The sequence below is a fragment of the Hemitrygon akajei genome, chromosome 10, assembly GCF_048418815.1.
Source record: "Hemitrygon akajei chromosome 10, sHemAka1.3, whole genome shotgun sequence".
NCBI classification, from domain to species: Eukaryota; Metazoa; Chordata; class Chondrichthyes; order Myliobatiformes; family Dasyatidae; genus Hemitrygon; species Hemitrygon akajei.
The window spans coordinates 33,561,801-33,581,082 of NC_133133.1; the positions used below are offsets into that span (position 1 = coordinate 33,561,801).

At 36.8% G+C, this 19,282-nt stretch overlaps 1 protein-coding gene across 4 annotated transcripts in view; it reads left to right on the top strand.

The window, feature by feature from the left end:
- Positions 1-19,282, top strand: part of LOC140734275 (glutamate receptor 3-like) — a 358,588-nt gene that overhangs the window by 260,342 nt on the left and 78,964 nt on the right. For all 4 annotated transcript variants that reach the window (XR_012100505.1, XM_073058015.1, XM_073058016.1 and 1 more), the window contains exons 10-11: positions 1,760-1,966; positions 6,719-7,089. Coding sequence is in view for 3 of the 4 variants with exons in the window: in XM_073058015.1 (XP_072914116.1) it covers positions 1,760-1,966; positions 6,719-7,089 (578 nt within the window). In the remaining variant the exon portion in view is untranslated. The remainder of the gene's footprint in view (positions 1-1,759; positions 1,967-6,718; positions 7,090-19,282) is intronic.

Sequence of the window (19,282 nt, forward strand, 5' to 3'; positions counted from 1 at the left end):
TGCGTTCAGGAAGTGTATGGAGAGAGGGTGGGATCCTTCATGAAGTCCCTAGTGTCACACCTCTGATATCTTAACTTATTTAAATTTTTGCATACTGCCTTCTGTTCAAAAGCAGCACCAGGACCATCATTAAACCCCATTTAATAAAATTTAAAGCTAGGCCAAAGGCTTAGGGAGTCTTGAAAGTCCTGGATAGAGTGGACATAGAGGGGAAGTTTCCAATAGTGGTAGAGTCTAGATCTGGAGTGTACAGTCCCTGAATAGAAAGACGTCCCTTTAGAACAGAAATAAGGAATTTCTTTAGCCAGTGGATGGTGAATCTGTAGAATTCATTGTCACAAATGGCTACTGAGGCCAAGTCATTGGGTATATTTAAAGCCAAGGGTAATGGTTTTTGGATTTGTGAGGGCATCAAAGGTTACTGAGAGAAGACAGGAGAGATGTATGGGTTACTATGTTAATTGGTCACATGGGTGTAATTGGGCAGAGTGGGATTGTGTTGGACTGAAAAGGCCTGTTACCATGTTGTATCTCTAAAAAGCAACGGCATTGAGAGGCCGAATAAATTAGCCATGATCAAATTGGAAGAATAGACTCAATATGCCGAATGCCTAATTCTGCTCCTTTGTCTTCTGGTATTATACAAGGGGATGATACACAACATGTAGTTAGAAATGGTGGAGGAGTGTAGTAATGGGAGTAGAAGGGGGAATGATGCAAAGGCTGGGGTAGTGAATGAATTTTATTGTGAACCGTACTAGGAATCTTCATACAATTTTCTAAGAAAATTACCTTGGACTCTTCCAATCACACTCTTGCCTCCTAGCAATTTAGAGTCATGGAGACTTAATGCACAGAAGCAGACACTTCAGCACACAAAGTCTGTGCTAACCATCAACCACCATAGTTTCTGCTGGACTGTTTGGTGTCAAGGTGGCATCGCTCATTTCAAGTTCAAACAGGGTTCCAATGATGAAGTTATCATTGAGCGACACGCTTTCCACGTAAGCAGCTTCCAACCTATCCAGAGTGGACAACCCTGAGGTAACCAAACAATTGCTGTGACACTTCTCAACACATCTTAATGACCCAGATGGATTAAAATTGAACTTCTGGTAACCTGACTCATCGTTGGATTTCCTCGAGGAATTTACAAATCTGATTCATGTTGTAAATCATGACATAATCTGTGAATGGAGTTGTGTGTTTTTTCAAAAATACCTTATGAATAAAATTATCATGCAATCCTTTACTGATTAGAAATCAGTACAGGTGATATTTGTGCTCTTACAATAGCTTGTTATTTTGATTTTGACAAATGGAGTGATCTGTTATGATAGGCCAAGTTTAATGTAGAATTTAATGTCAAATTAATAATCGAGAAGCTGCTTTATGAGGCTCTAGATATTAAAGGTTTGGGTCAAATAGTGAGCCTGTGCATTATGTGCAAAAGTGCATTCTTGATAGAACAGATGTGTTCCTAATGTTCCCATAATTTCATAACTAATGAATTGTATGAATTACATTGATTCCTTTGGAGTTTACATGCCTATGATAATTTCTTAGTACAACTCATTATCTACTGCTTCTCCTCAAAATACACTGTATAGGTTATAATAACTAAGTGCATTTCTTTTAAAAGGTGCATAAGTGCAAATATAATTTTTTTAAGGAAAATGGACAAACTTTTTCACTTGACCTTTAACCACTCGCACTTTGTATGAACTTGATTCACTTGTGCATGTTTTTGTTGTTGCAGGAATCACCGTATGTAATGCTGAAGAAAAATCATGAACAGTTTGGTGCAAATGATAGATATGAAGGCTATTGTGTGGATTTAGCTTTTGAAATAGCCAAGCATGTTGGCATTAAATATAAACTGTCAGTTGTCCCTGACGGTAAATATGGAGCTAGAGATCCTGAAACTAAAATCTGGAATGGAATGGTGGGGGAGCTGGTATATGGGGTAAGTATCAGCTTAAGGAGATAGAGAAATTATTTGTATACAATATAGAACATAAGCTGAACATCAGACATGAATTATTCAAAACTCTAATTAAGCCACAAAGCATAATGAAATAATCATAACTATTTAGTTGACCATACTACATTTTCACTGATGCTGGAACAAAGATTACTTCATAAACTAATGTTAGGTTGTAAGAAATTGGAATAATTGTGTCATCATATCAAAAATAGTCCTCTGACAATGTTTAAAGGCACAGTGAATTACTATCATTTATCAGGCAATGGAAGTGATTCAGGAATGAACAGTAATCCAGTTAGTGGAAAGCCATCTCATTGTAAAGTTTAATCCTAGATCCCAGAAGTTGCCTCATCCTGTCCCTTATGGATTTTCCTGATATTCAATTCTGATATACAGTATTGGTATGGAATCATACTGCTTTTAGCTAAAACTTGTACGTATCTGTTTAAAGTAGTGCTGGTCAGTTATATATTGGTCACCAGCAGCCATGTGTAAAACACAATCTTACCTGGATTAAGAAACTTGCATTTTCAATTATTTTCTTCACATTTGCATTGCCAAGAACATTTTGGAATCTTGTAAGCTCACTCCAATTGCAACAGTATGTTTTTTATCTAATTGCCCCACACACAAAGAAAAATCCCTAGAAAAGATATTTGCTTGTAGGAAAAATTTCTGGTAGCTGGACCAGATTGGCTATTAAATGAAATCTATCTTAAAGAAAACAGAGTGAGATGGTGGCCAACAGCATTTTTGATCTTTATGTTCTACAGTGCCTTGTCTATTTATTCATATCAATTGCCACTTTCTTGTCAAAACTAGATATATATATATCTATCTGTTTGCCCTCATATTCCTACTGGAATGAATTCCAAGATGAAAGATCTGTAAGTAACAACATTTGATTTGCACTGGAAATAAGTATTGAAAATTTGTGTAGGCATCAGATGCCTAAATTAGCATACAGTTCAAGTCAGTACAAGATCTGAAATTGTACTTACAGCAAGTGCCCAGGTTTTTCACAAGCATGCAAATCAAACCACTTGGGCCAAGTACTAGAGTTAAAAAGTTCCAATATCAAGGCCCCAAAAAACTGCATTGAAATAAATTTATCCCCAGAATACAAATAGCCTCAAAGATCCAAATTGTATCTGTCTACTTTCAATCATGTTCACATCGACTTTCAGAGACAAAGCAGATGGCAACTTCAATTTAAGATCCATCAGAGATACTATAGTTGCTCTTCCAGTTGCAATGAATGTTGTACAGCTTTAATCTCTGATGTATCTGAATCTATCTAAGCAATATCTAACAACAACAACATTTCCAGCATCTGCAGATTTTCTCTTATTTGTGATCTAACAACATCAAAAATATTTTGCTTGTGAGAGAAACAATTTCAGCAGGACGAAGAGACAACAGTATGAGAATTGCTTTCATAGAATGACCAGCTTTCCGAATATGCAAGGCCTCTCTGCTAGTACACGTATAACCAGACAGATTGGATATTTAGCCTTCAGTAAATTAAGGCTGCTTTCTTGCACTGCAGTTTAAATCTAATATAACATATAGTCAGCGTACTGAAGCAGAGCTTTTATCATCTGAGCAGATCAACCGGCTGCTGCCCTACAGCCATGACAAAGATTTGAAAGTTACCATTGTATGGTGCACCTTGCCTTAACATCTCCATGCAGAATTTGTCTTTGATAAAGACAAAGCAGAGAAGGAAGAAGAAAAAGAAATGGAAATTAGTGAAGACGATCTGCAATCATAAGTCAATCAAAGATGACAAAACTTGCAGTTATAGCACCACATGAAACATTGTATTTGATTCTTGCATGCCATTGCCTCTACAACCATTCTTGATCAATACTCTTATTTTCTGTTAATACATTGACAAAGAATGTACGGTCTTATTCTCTGCTGCCATTTAATGAATATAGCTAGTACCTGTAGTTCATTGTTTCACCCTAGTTTGTAATTGGTGAGATTGTGTGTTGTCTGCAACTTGTTTTCCTTTCAGGGAGGGAGGTCTGTGTGATATTTCCTGGGGCTCTTCTTAACACAATTGTGAAGTTTCATTTACTTGTGCTTTTCTATGGTGCTCTTGCCCAGAACCTGGAACATTCCCTATTTTCTGAGAGGAGTAACTGGTCTGATCTGATGCAACATTACCCTGAAATGAATTGCCTAATGTTCCATTTTCAGGCATGCCACAGCTGGTGGGATCTCTTATAATTATCTGGAGATATTAGTTACTTATAAGTGTGAAATCAGCAGTCAAGACACATTCAGACCAATTGCAAAGCTTATCCATGCCAGATCTGAGGGACTCTTGTGAACTGGAACCCAAGGACTCATTAGTTCCTGTCAGAGCAATGAAGATTGTTGCTCATCCTTGTAATTTCCTTAGAACTTTCCACAGATAGTTTTCGAGTTGCTTAAGATGTCAGTTTTTAAGGCAGCCTAATCTTGTCATTCTCACCCATGCCAGAGAAATTGCTCCTTTTCATATATATCAACTATAAAAATGGTGATAGGAACAATGATTTTTATCTTCAGGAATCAGGGATGATCTGCCCAGGACACATAAGTGAAAATGTTGACCAAAAGTTTGCTCCAAATTGGTGATAAGGCCTCAAATGTATAAAACTAACAAATTTCAGGTGGCAATCCAGAATCCCAGCATATTTTGAGAAACAAAAAAATACTGCTAGAAATCTGAAATAAAAACAAAAAAAGTGCAGGAAATATTCCTTAAATCAAGCAGCATCTGTAGAGAAAAAACACATCTCATAAAATATATTGAGCTGAAACACTAACACTTTCTTCCGTCACTAATGCTGCCTGATCCGCTGAATATTCGGAGTATTTCTGTTCTTACTCTCAATACAGTTTGCTTACTGGTGATCTAAGTGGGATGATAAACATGGATCAGTGAAAATCACCGCAAATCAGCAGACTCCCTTTGCCTCAGGATCCACTTGAACATACATGGAAAGACATTGGAGCTGGCAGAGTAATTGAGCAGAGCTCTATTCAAATTATACCACCTTTGAGGAGCTCTAAAATTGGCAAAAGCTTTAATTGGCACACTCTAAACTTCTGATGCCAATCATTTGGAAAATTTCTTATCTAGGAATGATGAGGCACATCAATTGTGCTCAGAAATTAATCCATAAAGGTCACTTATTGCCCGAGTCTCTTCCCCTAGGAGTCCATAAGCTACGTATTTGGTAACTGACAAAGTTTCCTCTAATCTCTAAATATGGCAACCCTTCTCTGTCATGTTCCAACAAAACAAAACTCTTCATCAATGTGCCAAGTTTTTCCTTTAATCTTCAACAAATTATGATCTTTCCGGAAACTGTCCTTGGGAATGTTTTTCAAAAACAAAAGCACTTTACAAATAGCCTTCCTTCTCATTACCACCCCTTTGCAGCTATACGAACTCTGTGACCAAAATGAAGGGAGCATATGGCAACAATTAACTAAATTAACTGAGTTTACTGTCCATTACTCCTCATCAATTATTCTTGTACACATAGCAATAGCGGAACCAATTTTTCTTGCGGTCAGGAGGTAGGGAAGATAACTTAAATAGTCATTTGTATCAACCTATTTTGTTTATTGTTTCCATTGCTATTTCATCCTCTTCAACTAGCACTCTTTATCTGTACTAACCTTTCTTGACAGAAAATAGACAGTTCATTTTACAGCATTTCCATCAAATAGTGTATGATGATGTGCACTTCATTGAAATAGGAAATGCTGTGTCAGAAGTTATACAAAGATGAAAAGACAGTCATGATTCAAAAATAGACCCTGACATTTTATCATCATCCTGTACCACTGTCTCTTAAAACATTCATTAATGTTGGCTTCACCTTCCATTCCCATTATCAGTATCCTGGAACAGCTATAATAAGTATTTTGTGCGAAATCTGCACCAGGCACTGTGCATTTTTTTGCTAAGGGCATTCCAGAACTATTCCACCATCTACAGGTCATGGGTGAGGAGTCTAATGGAAGTATCTACTACCGCCTAGATGTGTGCAGTTCCAACAGCATTCAAGGAGTTCAGTATCAATGCAAGACAAAGCAATCCTTACCCCCTGGGCATTCCCTACCTCAACCATTGGCACATCGTAAGTCCGTTCAGTACCAGATGCACTAGATCAACTTGCCAAGGCTTCCTTAATAGCATATTTCAAGCTCACCCCTTTTGTTCATCGTCTAAATCCTCTTCCCAGCGTTTTGTACCATTGGATGAACTGCACAAAAGAACAAGAGTTGTTCAAGAAGACACCACCTTTTCAAGGATGGACATTAAATGCAACCCGTATCAGCTGAAGGAATACAAGTTCAACTGCTCACTATTCAGCAAAGGAAAGCTCAAGAACAAAAGTCAATACTAACCATTGGTTCATAAAGAGTTGGGTTATTTTGCTTAGATTGGAGAGATTATTCATATTTTGACTAAAATGCTCTTTAATTTGTCAAGCTAGTAGAGCAAGTCATTGTAAATCAGGGCATTCTTGGTGTTCAAATTATTGTCATATATTATGGATATCTGCCATAAGAATGGAGAGATTTCAGTACCTCAGTCAATTGCAGTAGTAAGTACAACCAGCAACTTAACAGAATAGTAACATTGTTGTTTACTTTTATAAAATTATTGTAATGTCTTTAAATTTGTTTGATACTAATTAGCATTCTCCCCATTTCCAGAGAGCTGATATTGCTGTTGCACCACTCACTATAACTTTGGTTCGAGAGGAAGTCATTGACTTTTCCAAACCTTTCATGAGTCTTGGTATTTCAATAATGATAAAGAAGCCCCAAAAATCCAAACCAGGAGTGTTCTCTTTTCTGGACCCTTTGGCTTATGAGATTTGGATGTGCATAGTCTTCGCCTACATTGGAGTCAGCGTAGTCCTTTTCCTGGTCAGCAGATTCAGTCCTTATGAATGGCATATGGAAGAAAATGAAGAAGGACGAGATCCCCAAAATACTGAGCCACCTAATGAGTTTGGGATATTTAATAGTCTCTGGTTTTCTCTGGGTGCCTTTATGCAGCAAGGATGCGATATTTCACCAAGGTTTGTCATTATCACATTACCTTTGTGCATTTTATGGTCAAAAACTGATGCCATGGTGCATATACGTTACTTTTATTCCACCTTTAATTTTAATTTTGCTCCCCAACAAATTTTGTTTTAATATCCATACCCGCGCGGTAAGATCCACCCATTTAATCATCTTTCCGCCACGCTGCTAAAATGTGCAAGTGGCTTATTCTCAATGTCATTCACATAGCTATCTGAATAACTTATATACACCATGCCGAGACCGTAAAATGCATAAGGTCTGTCCTGTCTCCAGCACCCTTGGAGGGCTACCGTGTTTTTGCTGCATATCGCATTTTACGGTCAACAGTTCGGTGTATATAACAGAATCACGCTACATTTCGTAAGCACCTCCATTTTGAATGGAAAACTTGAAAAACAAATGCAGCAGCACCATTAAGGAGTACCTCCAAGCCGGTCTTGGTTTCTTTTGAGTTTGCATTAATTAAATCATTCTCTCTAGCTTGCTTTCATTTTCAGCCATCAGTTTCATTGTCTACATTTCATTTACAGGTTGCAGTATCCTGCATTGTAGACCTTCATGGGTAGAGGTATAAGGAATCCACTCTTTTCTAAATTTTAATTGTATTTAGATATACGCCTTCTGGTGACAGTAGTAACATTTACAAAGAGTTTTGAGATTTTAGAATCCCTCTGTTTTAAACCTACCTATAATTCATTTGTGGCCAAACCATGTGATTCACCCACCTCTTGGAAAATTAAATAACATTGTCCTTGAATAAATTATGATCAACTAAATGCAAGTGAAGACATTTGTAACTAAAATTAATAAATCAATTAAACTAATCTAAGTAAGACAGATATCATCAGAATAAAAATGCCAAAAGGAACAAAAAGATATGATTAAATTTGCAATGAACAATGTACAGATTTCTTTAGTTTCTGTTATTCAGGAAGTAAGCTGAAGGATCATGGTGCATTACCAAAAATGAAAAGGGCCTAAGGAAATATTTGGGAAAAGAATATGATGCCCAAAGGGAGCCAGTCTTGCCTTTAAGTACCTGTAGATTCTATATAAAAGGAGAAGTCAAGAGTTTACAGTTTTGAGATTCTGATAAAAAATACTGAGGCATCTATTTTGATAGAATGTGTTTATAGCCTGAATTACACTGCAGTTATTATTTTAATATTTCATGTTATTTTATTGGAGGAAAATGACAACATGAAGATATATTTACAAGTAACATTGGATCAAAGTGGAATATTTATTATTGATATCCATAATTCCCATTCATTGAACAAAACGTTCATTGAGTATTCTTGAAACATTTAAAGTATTTGATCTTATGGATATGGGTCCTTACATAAATTTCTATCTACATGGTACAAATGGTTTATTGATAAAGTTCTGTATGTGAACCTCAAACTAAAATCCAGAAATTCTAAGCAAGGGATTGATCATATTGATTTGTGGTTTTTATACAGATTTGTGCATAATTTATACAGATAGGCTGTGGTACTATATTCAAAGGCCAAACTCCCATTGACGATAACCATATAGTTACAGTTTCAAAAAGGTAAATTTGATGAAGTGCCCTTGTTACTTTTCCACCTGCACTAATTCTGGCAAACCTGAAAATGAATTTAGCACATTTAGAAAATATCAACATGACTATCTTAGACCATCATCTCACTTTCTGTCCTTAAACTTTTAGCCCTTCCCTTACTACTTGAAGTTTCCATACAATATTGAAGTACTGTTTCCATATAGAAGTTTGACAAATTAAAATCTGCGTGCAGCAGAAGTGCTCATGCAATGATACGTATACTTTTACAATGTGTGGTTAAGAAGGCATAGTGTGCATTGGCCTTCATCAACCATGATGAGCCAAGAGGTAATGTTACATTAAGAGCCAAGAGGTAATGTTACAGCTATATAGGACCCTGGTCAGACCCCACTTGGAGTACTGTGCTCAGTTCTGGTCAACTCACTACAGGAAGGATATGGAAACTATAGAAAAGGTGCAGAGGAGATTTACAAGGATGTTGCCTGGATTAGGGAGCTTGCCCTATGAGAATAGGTTGAGTGAACTTGGTCTCTTCTCCTTGGAGCAACGGAGGCTGAGAGGTGACTTGATAGAGGTGTATAAGATGATGAGAGGCATTGATCGTGTGGAGAGTCAGAGGCTTTTTCCAGGGCTGAAATGGCTAATATAAGAAGGCACAGTTTTAAGGTGTTTGAAAGTCGGTACAGAGGAGATGTCAGGGGTAAGTTTATAAACACAGAAAGTGGTGAGTGCATGGAATGGGCTGCCGGCAACGGTGGTGGAGGCGGATATGATAGAGTCTTTTAAGAGACTCCTGGATAGGTACATGGAGCTTGGAAAAATAAAGGGCTATGGATAACCCTAGGTAACTTCTAAAATAAGTACATGTTTGGCACAGCATCATAGGCCTAAAGGCCTGTATTGTGCTGTAGGGTTTTTATGTTTCTTTGTTTCTAATTCTAAAAGCAGCAATTTTTGTCAAGCAAGTAAGAAACATGAGCTAGAGAAAGGATAAGTATTTGAGTAACCGAGCTGGAGGAAATCAGGTTTCATGCTGAAGATATTAATTTTTTCACCACAGTAGGGGAGATCATATTTCCCCATTCAACTTTCAGTACTTTTCACAAACATTCTTTTAAAATGGTTGATTCATGTTTTGTGAACACAAGCAAATTGAAGAAATTCTTGGGCTTAAGGACAAGCAAAATATTAAAAATTCCTTAGAACAATTACATAGAATTATTAATGTAGCTATAGTTTCCACTGTGTTTGGTATTATCATTCAGATACCATATTAAGATAGAAAGGACATAATGTCACAGTAACGAAAGTCCTCTCAAGCTGGTAGTTAACATTAGATTCTATAGTTAATAACCAAATTTTCATTCTTAATCATGGTGTTGATTGTAAGAAGATATATTTTCTGCATTTTCTTCTCTTGGTTTGAGAAAGTTAAATATCCCCCTCAAAAAATGTTTTCTTTTAAAGTTGCTTATCACGTATAGGTAGATACCTAACAATATCCATGTACAAGATTATAAACGATAGTCTAAAACTGGTAAAATGATTATTCTTTCTCCCCATTCTGTTGCTATCAAATAGCTTTTAAATTTCATAAGAATTAATAAAAGTTCTTCACTTGTGGCTGACTTGAAATGGATCTCTGTGGGTCTACAAAAAGGGATAATGCAATTTAATTACATTTCTTTATTTCTCTGTTAGGATTTGTCTTTCTTCTCTGGTCTTGATGGAAATGCATATGTTTTACATATTACTAACAGAAAATCACCTTCCCTCCCAACAACTTAACCTGACAGTGGAATGCCTTCACTTGATTCTGACCCCCCAAGATCTGATGTGACGGTTTAATTGAAATGCAAAATTCCAATGAGATACCTCATTTGGTCATGCTTGTTCCAAAGAGGTTAAGCTGTTTCTAGGTATGATATCCTATATGGGGCTTTGAGGTTTGAAAATTGTTAATTATTTCATGATACAGCTGATATCCCAAACCATTACATGTGCTGTTGTTAGAACTCAATCATTTGAGTTGATCAGCTGTGGACATTTCTATTTTGAAGAGACACACTTTTGGCTTCTGAGTGCAAAGGGTTTAATTGAAACACACTCAGATTCAATCCAAAACTATCCAACCTGCATTATTTTTAAAGAACAAGCCTTATCAAACAATCTTTGTTGTAACTGAACATATTGATTTTGAAGACTCCAGAATAATTTGTGTGGGACATGCCACATGAAGGGTGCAGCATATTTTTCCACTGTGAGTATCATCATCTTTTCTTTAAAAAAATAAGTAAAATAGATAATATATAATGATTTGGATATTGATTTTAAATTCTAGTCTTTATGAGAAGCAACTTATAATTTCTACAGTCCTTTCACTGCAAATGTAAAAGTCCCAACAAATACAGAGTGTAACACTTATTAAGCGTACCTCTTTCACTCCTCCTTTAAGCTTTTCGAAATATAATGTTATTTTGCTTAGTTTAAAATCTATAATTTGAAGCAAATTATTCAATGCATCGCTCAAATATAAGGCAGTCTTAGTTTGATTTACCTTACAGAACAAGATTGATTTAGAGATTAGTTGTTGCAATTATAGCAATATTTTAAGAAGTCTTTGTTTTTAAGTGATACTTATTGTATAACTTGCATTCTTACTTTGAAAATTTTTCTGTTAATGATTATCGATTTAGGTCCAATCTGAATAGCACATATGCCAGGCTGGCTCATATTACTCCCTAATTTGAAGTTTCTCACATTTATAGAAAATCAACCTATTAATGTGTTCCAGCTTTTGTCACTAGTCACTGTTTTAATCTTTGTTGTAACACTCAGCTCATTCAGCAATTACTATTTGAATAGTACAGTAATTTCAGTTAGCTAAATATCTGATCAGCTTTGCTATTCTAGTAACTACACATGCAATGAGATATCCCCTTGTAAGTGCTTGTGTTGCTATATTGAACTATGAGGGAGAGATAGAATCAACAGTGTTTGTGGAAAAGAACATTATAACTCAATTCATGTGCCTTACTCTCAGAAAAGCAGAAATTAATTTGATTTAGATCTTATTTTAAGAATGCTTTCAATATCTAATGAGTACAAATAGTGGCAACAATCACAAACCTGGTCGAATCACTTCCAAAGAAAAGGTGTATTATTTCATGTGTGACAGTAGAACAGTGGAATGCATTAAGCAACATCTGTGCAGGATGTTCCCATTATTCCTGTGTACCAATGAATGCCACATATTGCACTACATTAATATCCATCATGCCAGTCATCACAAATCACTGAAATATTTTGTTTGATGCCGCAAATGCATGGCATTTGTTGGCATGAACAGTACAAATGGCTTTGCTACTGAAGATACAATGATAATAAGTAGGAGTATCATTATAGACCTAGAAATTACAGTGCATACTCAAGAGTCATGTAATATTAGCAGAAGATGACTGTGTCAATTTTGGGCAAATTCCCAAAGTTCTCAAATTCAGGCAGTGTGCATGGTAGAATAGGTCTCACATGTGCAAATACCTGCAAAGTCTTCTCCTCCATGATCTGACTTTGGAGACATAGGAAATTATGCAAGAACTGTGTTAGACAACTGATTGGGGTAGGGAGGTGCAAATGTCCCTGGATATGGAGAGGAGATTCTGAGAAAAGGAATGAAAATACAGACGCGGTGGACTTACCTCTTTACTTCCCATTACACTACTGCCGTTTAGGGTAGGAATGAAGGTCCTCCATCTCTGTCTGTCAAACCACCACACACTGATATAGCAGGAATCTTCATTGCTGTTTCTGTAACCATCTATTTTGACTAGTCAGGGTTATTACCCCTGAGAGCCCACAAATCTGGAGAACTGATGGAAGACTTTCAGTCTGGACTCTACCCTTTTACCTATTTGGCATGGATGACCCTACCAAGAGACAAAGCACAAGGCCCTGACTCTAGCCAACATAGCTCTCTGGATCATCAAGGCACACAAGCCTCCAAACCCTACAAATTTGTGGTCCTCTTGGAGGAGAAGGAGTGGAGTAGGGAGATAATTGTAATGGCTAAGCAAACTAATGGGCATATTTCCAACAAATCTAATAATAATAATGTAGAAATACTTGAGACTTCTATTATCTGGAAGATTAAACAGTGTTAAGAACAATATTTTTAAAATATATTTAAAGGGAGCCTCAATTAATATGATTAGCTAATAGCCTAGAGGTTTATGAAGCTACAATGTATCTAGCTCTGAGGAATGAAGAAAAAATGAAAGCATTAGAGTGATAGCAATCATAATATATTTAATTTTGAACCAGATACAGAAAGAAACAAAGTGAAATCCTAAATGAAAATACTGAACTCTAAGAAAGTAAATTTCAGTGAGTTGAACAAGGCTTCAATACAGGTGAACTGGAAAGAAAGTTTAGGTGTTTAAAACAAAACATGAGCCTTAAGTTTTCAAGACAGAGGTACTTTGGATTTAAGCCAGGCACTTTCCATGTGAATGAGGATTCCACATCTGGTGCTTCATGGATGACAAAGCAATTTGACATCAAACTAAAAGCAATAAAGCTATATGACAAATGTTAGACCCAGATGCAATCAAAACTAGGCAGAGTAATGGAAACTGCAAATATCTACAATGAGCAAAGAGAAAATGAGAAAGTATTGAGAAAACATAAAATGAAATCCTTTTATAAATACAGATAAAAAATAATAATTTAAAAAGGTGCAAACATTAGGATCACAATTGGAAATTTGATCAAGACAAGAAATGTTTGCACAGTCATCTTCTACAAACGGCAGTGTGAAAGTAATGAGCTTTTAGTCATATTGTCTCTAAGAGGGATATTGCCCAAAACACTAGTATTAACTCTCCTGGTCTTCTTCAGAATATTTCCATAAGATTTGCACCTGAACCAAAAGGCACTTGTAAGATTCTTTAAATCAACCATAAAACACCACCTGCAAGAATCACTCCGCACTGCTGACCACATTGCACTTGAGTGGATCTTGAATCTTCTTGATTCAGTATTACCAATTTTATCACAGCTGACATTCAAGGTAAACAGGATTTTGATCCAGTCATAAAGCAAGCAGGGCTCATAGAAAGGGATCATTTTTAGAAGTATTAGAGAAGAAATTAAGAAAAATGTCTAGATTTATAATCCAGGGTCTTGACTAAAACATACTGCAATAAGTTCAAATTCCACCACAGTAAGTGAGGAAATTCAAATGAAAAAAAGTGGAAAGATTGGTTATAAAACTAAACTGTTAATTTTTAAATCACCTTATTTATTTTAGTTTCAATTATAAGGAAAGAAATTAGTCATCCTTACAGTTTCACCAAATGTAAATCCATAGCTATGATGATGTGACTGTGTCTGAAATGATTGCTAATTTGTACTTAATTGGTAAGCAGTTCAAGAAAACATATCACCACATCTTCTCAATCTTAACCAGAGAGTTTTGCCACTGACACACTTATCCTGTGTATGAATAATAATTACAATCTGAGACCGTTGAAAATAGTAGAATCGGATCTGATGGCAACTTCTCAAAAGGCAATTGGACATATTAATGAAGATGATTAATGTAAAGTGCTGTAGGAAAAACCTGGAGCACGTAACTAAATTTGACAGCTTTCTGAAAGGACTGGTGTAAACTTAATGGTTGCATCTCACTGTCATCCATCTGCTCCTCAGCATGAAAGCATGTTTTTAGTGTATGAAAAAAATTAATAGGTTTGGTATGTATAAGACTTTATCTTTGTGCTCCAGCATAATTTAAAAGTAATTCAATAGAAAATCTAATTTTAAGCAATTTGAATGATCACTGATGATTATGGTTGAGTTTTGTTATCTGGTGTTAAAACTTGCTTTCGATCATGTCAGTACCTTTCTGCCTTCCAGAATAATTTGCGTCATTGACATAGTATACTGTATATCTGTCAAGAAGATGAGTGTTTTTATTATTCATTTATATTGTATGTTTTTGAGGTTATGACAGTGCCCTTGGATTCTGGAGAAGTCCCAGAGGACTGTAAATTTAAAACGTAACTCCACTATTCAAGACAGAAAATAGGAAGCTGGAGGCCAGTTAAACATTGTATCTTTGTAAAAATACTAGAATCCATTTTAAGGAGGTGATAGAATCATAGAATTGTACAGCACCGAAATGGGTTCTCTCAGCAAACTTTGTCCATGCCAACAGTGACGCCTCTATTTGCTAATCCCATTCTCCTGCATAGGGCCACCACTCCTTTCCTATGCAAGTACCTAGTCAAATGCCTTTTAAATATTGTAATTGTAATCTAACTGTAGCATCTCTCTGGCAGCCCATTCTAGTTACTCACCGACTACTGTGTGAAAAGCCCATCTTTCAGATCTCTTTTTAATTTCTCTCTTTCACCTTAAATATGTGTATTCTCATCATAGACTCCCTTGTCCTGGAAAAAAAGATTATCTATGCAATTAATGCCCCTAATAGTTGTATATCCCTCAATGAGGTTACCCCACAGGCTCCTACAATCCAATGAGGAAATAAAAACACACCTCTGCTTGTCATCACGGTCATAACCATGCTCTTTGTATTTCACGCAACAACTTGGTAAATCATTTCTGCACCCTCTGAATTACTATTACATCCAACCTGCTGTGTGGTGAATAGAATGGTGGACCATACTCCCAAGTGCAGCCTAACCATTCTAACCATGATTGCATAGTAGGGGAATTAAGGGTTATGAGGAAAAGGCAGGTGGGTGGAGATGAGTCCATGGCCAGATCAGCTATGATCTTATTGAATGGCGGAGCAGGTGCAACAAGCCAGATGGCCTACTCCTGCTTCTATTTCTTATGTTCTAACCAATGTTTTGTACAAGTGGAATGTGATGTCCCAATTCGTATACTCAATACTTCGACCTATGAAAGCAACCAAAGCAAATACACTTGCTACTCTATCCACTGGTGTCACCACTTACAGTGAACTATGGACTTGCACCCCAGCGTCCTTCTGTATACCAATGTTCTTAAGTTCCCTGACGTTTACTCCATATGTCCTGCCAGAATTTCACTTTCTAAAAAGCATTAGCTCACATTTGTCTGGATTAAATTCCATCAGCCACTACCCCACTCAACTTCCAGCTGATTATGTCCATCTCTACTCTCACCATCAGCAACGACAATTCTGATATCATTTGCAAGCATGCTTATCAGGCCACCTATACTCACATCCAAGTAGGACAATTACAGGGCAATCAAGCAGGATCCTGGAGGCGGAGTTCCCTAATTTATTCCTGATTGGGGTTGACAGACATTTGGACTACAAGGATCTGAGGAAAGTGGTGAAAGCCAAGAGTGGCCATGATCATATTGATGGTGGAATAGGCAGGAATGAATGGTGGGTGGCCTATTCTTGCTCATTTCAATTTGTTCTTCTGTTCTTGAGAAGATGATGGTGAACTGCCTTCTTAAGCCTTTAGAGATACTCCTTTAGGTACTCCCTCAGTGCAATACAAAAGTTCTAGGATTTAAACCCAATGGATATATTTCTCAGTCAGGACATGCAAGAATTAACATTTTTGCATCCCCAGTGTTTGTTGTTTCTAGCCCTATAGGCTTGGGTGCGTTGCCTAAAAACCTTGGCTAGAAACTAAACTGTGCCCTTTCTGATATTGCTAAACCAGACTGAGCAACAATGAACAGATCAAGGTTGAGTAAGTGAAGCTAGATAGAAATGTTACCATTACTCTCCATCAAATGGTGATGATTGAAAATACACAATTGAAGCATTAATTAGATTTATTGAATTTGACTGGCTTTTTGTAGGCGGCATAACTTTGGCTAAGGCTTCACACTGACAACTTGGCCTGAAGCACAGCTCATTCTGGAGCACAAAATTTCAGTAAGGATATTTTCCAGTTTTTATAATCTTTTGAAATATCCAAAAATGTTACTTCTTTTGTGGAGTGAGTTGAATTGGCTGAAGACTGTCTTTTATGATGGCAAGTCAGATAATTCCTTCAGTATTTCTAGAAGAACCTAGTTGCAGGTATTTTCTCTTTCTAGGCTGCACAATGTTGAAGATAGGGATGATCATGGAACTGACACTATTAATCAGGCAAACAATATTTTGAGATATGGCTCGACATTGATCTAATCCATTAGTTTTGGCATCACTGTATGCTGTTTTCATCGTTTAGGATTACAGCAACTGTCAAAGTTGCCATTTCACTTTCAGGTATCCCTTGGGTTGCTCTTGGCATTCTCTTTATACACTGTGTGTATAAAGAGAAACTATTGTGTTTCCTATCTTGACTGGTGAGTGAAAAATGTTGCCGACTTAGTTATTAGATTTTGGTGGAATAAAACTACTCATAGTGTTCCAACTAATGCTTAGTTTTGAATAGCAGATCTGTCCTAAACTGACAAAAGAATGTGACAAATAAAGTCAGGAGGTGGTCACTCTTATCAATGCTGTGCATCTGCATTAGATAGATTGATGAAAATAAGATGTCTACCCCTCAGTGCTGGTTTTCATTATCTGCCTCAAGGGTAGTCTGTCAGCCAGTTTGGACAAAGATACTTTACTTGGAATCCACAGATGATGGACATTTAAGCCCTTCAATAAAGTTCATTCAGTCCTCTTGCTACTCACAATGTTTCTTCCAAGTGGTGAACTATGTGGAGAAATATTGAATTATCATCTGAGGGAAGGGAAGGTAATTAGCAAGAGATTACCTTGTTGAGATCAGTCCTTGTCATGTTAATCACTTTAGTGGATCTGTCCTGCTGGAATGTTCCTAGTGACTGTGGTGGAGACAGAGGGAGGCTGGCTGAAAGTATGATTCTGTGATTACAAGGCTTGCTTGAGTAGATAACAATCCCATATATCTGAGAGAAAAATATGGCGTGTTTTACTGGGCTGGGAGTAACTTTGCCAACTCTAATTTTGATGTTGGTGGTGTTTCTTGCTTTGCTGTTATAATGAGGAACACACACAACACAAAATGCTGGAGTAACTCAGAAAATCGGACAGCATCTATAGAGAGGAACAAACAGTCAACATTTGGAGCTGAGTCCCAGCATCAGGACTGGTAAGGAATTGGAAAGAAGCTAGCATAAGAAGGCTGAGGGAGAGGAAAGAGTACAAGCTGGCAGGTGATAGGTGAAACTGGGGGAGGAGAAGGGTGTGGGGCAAGTGATGAAGTGAGAAGTTGGGAGGTAAAACACAGGATAGATATGGAGCTGAAGAATGGAATTAGGTGATAGAATGGATTTATATTCTATCCCTTCAGCTGGGGGACCTTAAAGGACTTCAACTCAAATGATCAAATATCTCTTCTCAGTTGAGAGTCTACATGAAACACAGCTTTGCTGCTCCCAGTCCAATTCCTCTTGACCACAATGTAATATATCACAAATAAAAAATGATGAAAAATGTAACTGGAAAACAAAATCACCATGAAAATGATTGGAATGACAACCGATTATTAATCTCAAAGGTGACTGTAAGATGATTGGTGCTTGGATGATGCTTTTTTTCTGATATTGAGATACAATAATAGTTCAAGTAATTTAAGTAAAGCCTCCGAGAAATTGATGGTGACACTGCGCTTCCACAAGTGGAAAGTATTCTTTTCCCCTGAATTTGGATGAATATAAAATCAGCTATAAAAGAATATGATTGATTATCCAAATGTAAGGCCAAATTTGGTACGAACGTAGGAACTAGCATCTGAGAGCCAGAACTATCAATTTCACAGTTCACATACATAGTAGATCCCTGCCACTGAATTCAATTTAAAAAATTACAATTTACCCTCAATAATTAAGCTATGCAAGTCAGGAAAATTCGAAGTTCAGCCCCTGTCTGTAGTTGCTAGCCAATCCTGGACTGGGCAGACAGGTAAAGCATTACAATTAGTTTCATAATCTCCTGGCCAAGGAGGTTAAGCATCTGCACAGCTCCCAGGGGAAAAATACAAAATGTTGCTTCATTATGAAAGTATTCAACAGAAAATAATTTGGATGAGATCCAATTTGAACCCCAGCCTTGGTTAATAAATCTTCTTGTGATTGTCTTTCATTTTCTCAAAGTACAATTGCAGCAGTAATAGGTAGCCTATTATTGGTCTCATGTTGAAATACCTTGTTTTATTGTATTATGGAAATTCTGCCTCTAAACAGTCACTTTTCAATTGATCATCAGTCACCAAATCTGATTCAGCAGAGTGCTAATTTTTAAATTGCTGATGCTTCATTCTTCACAGCATCATTGTCAAGAGTTCAGTTGTCTTTTTGTACTCTGGCCCTTTCTCTTACTCCCGAACTTATTGTTGTCTTGACCCTGAAATATTAAATGCTGGAATAGAAACTGATCAATAGAACTTTCTGACATTCAAATATGTGTGGTGGTCTGAGTGCTCTCTTAAATTTCACTTGAACCTATGCACAGAGTCAAGTGTCTGTCCTCTAATGTTTTAAACACAGCTGTTAGCTTCTGGCAACATAATTACTGCAGTAGCTGAGTGATTGGTTGTAAAGGGAGGTGTGTTGGTAATTGGTCTCAAGCAATTAGAACTTGGTTGTTCAGACAGCCTATCCAATTTTCTAGAACTGATGTTTTTTTAAAT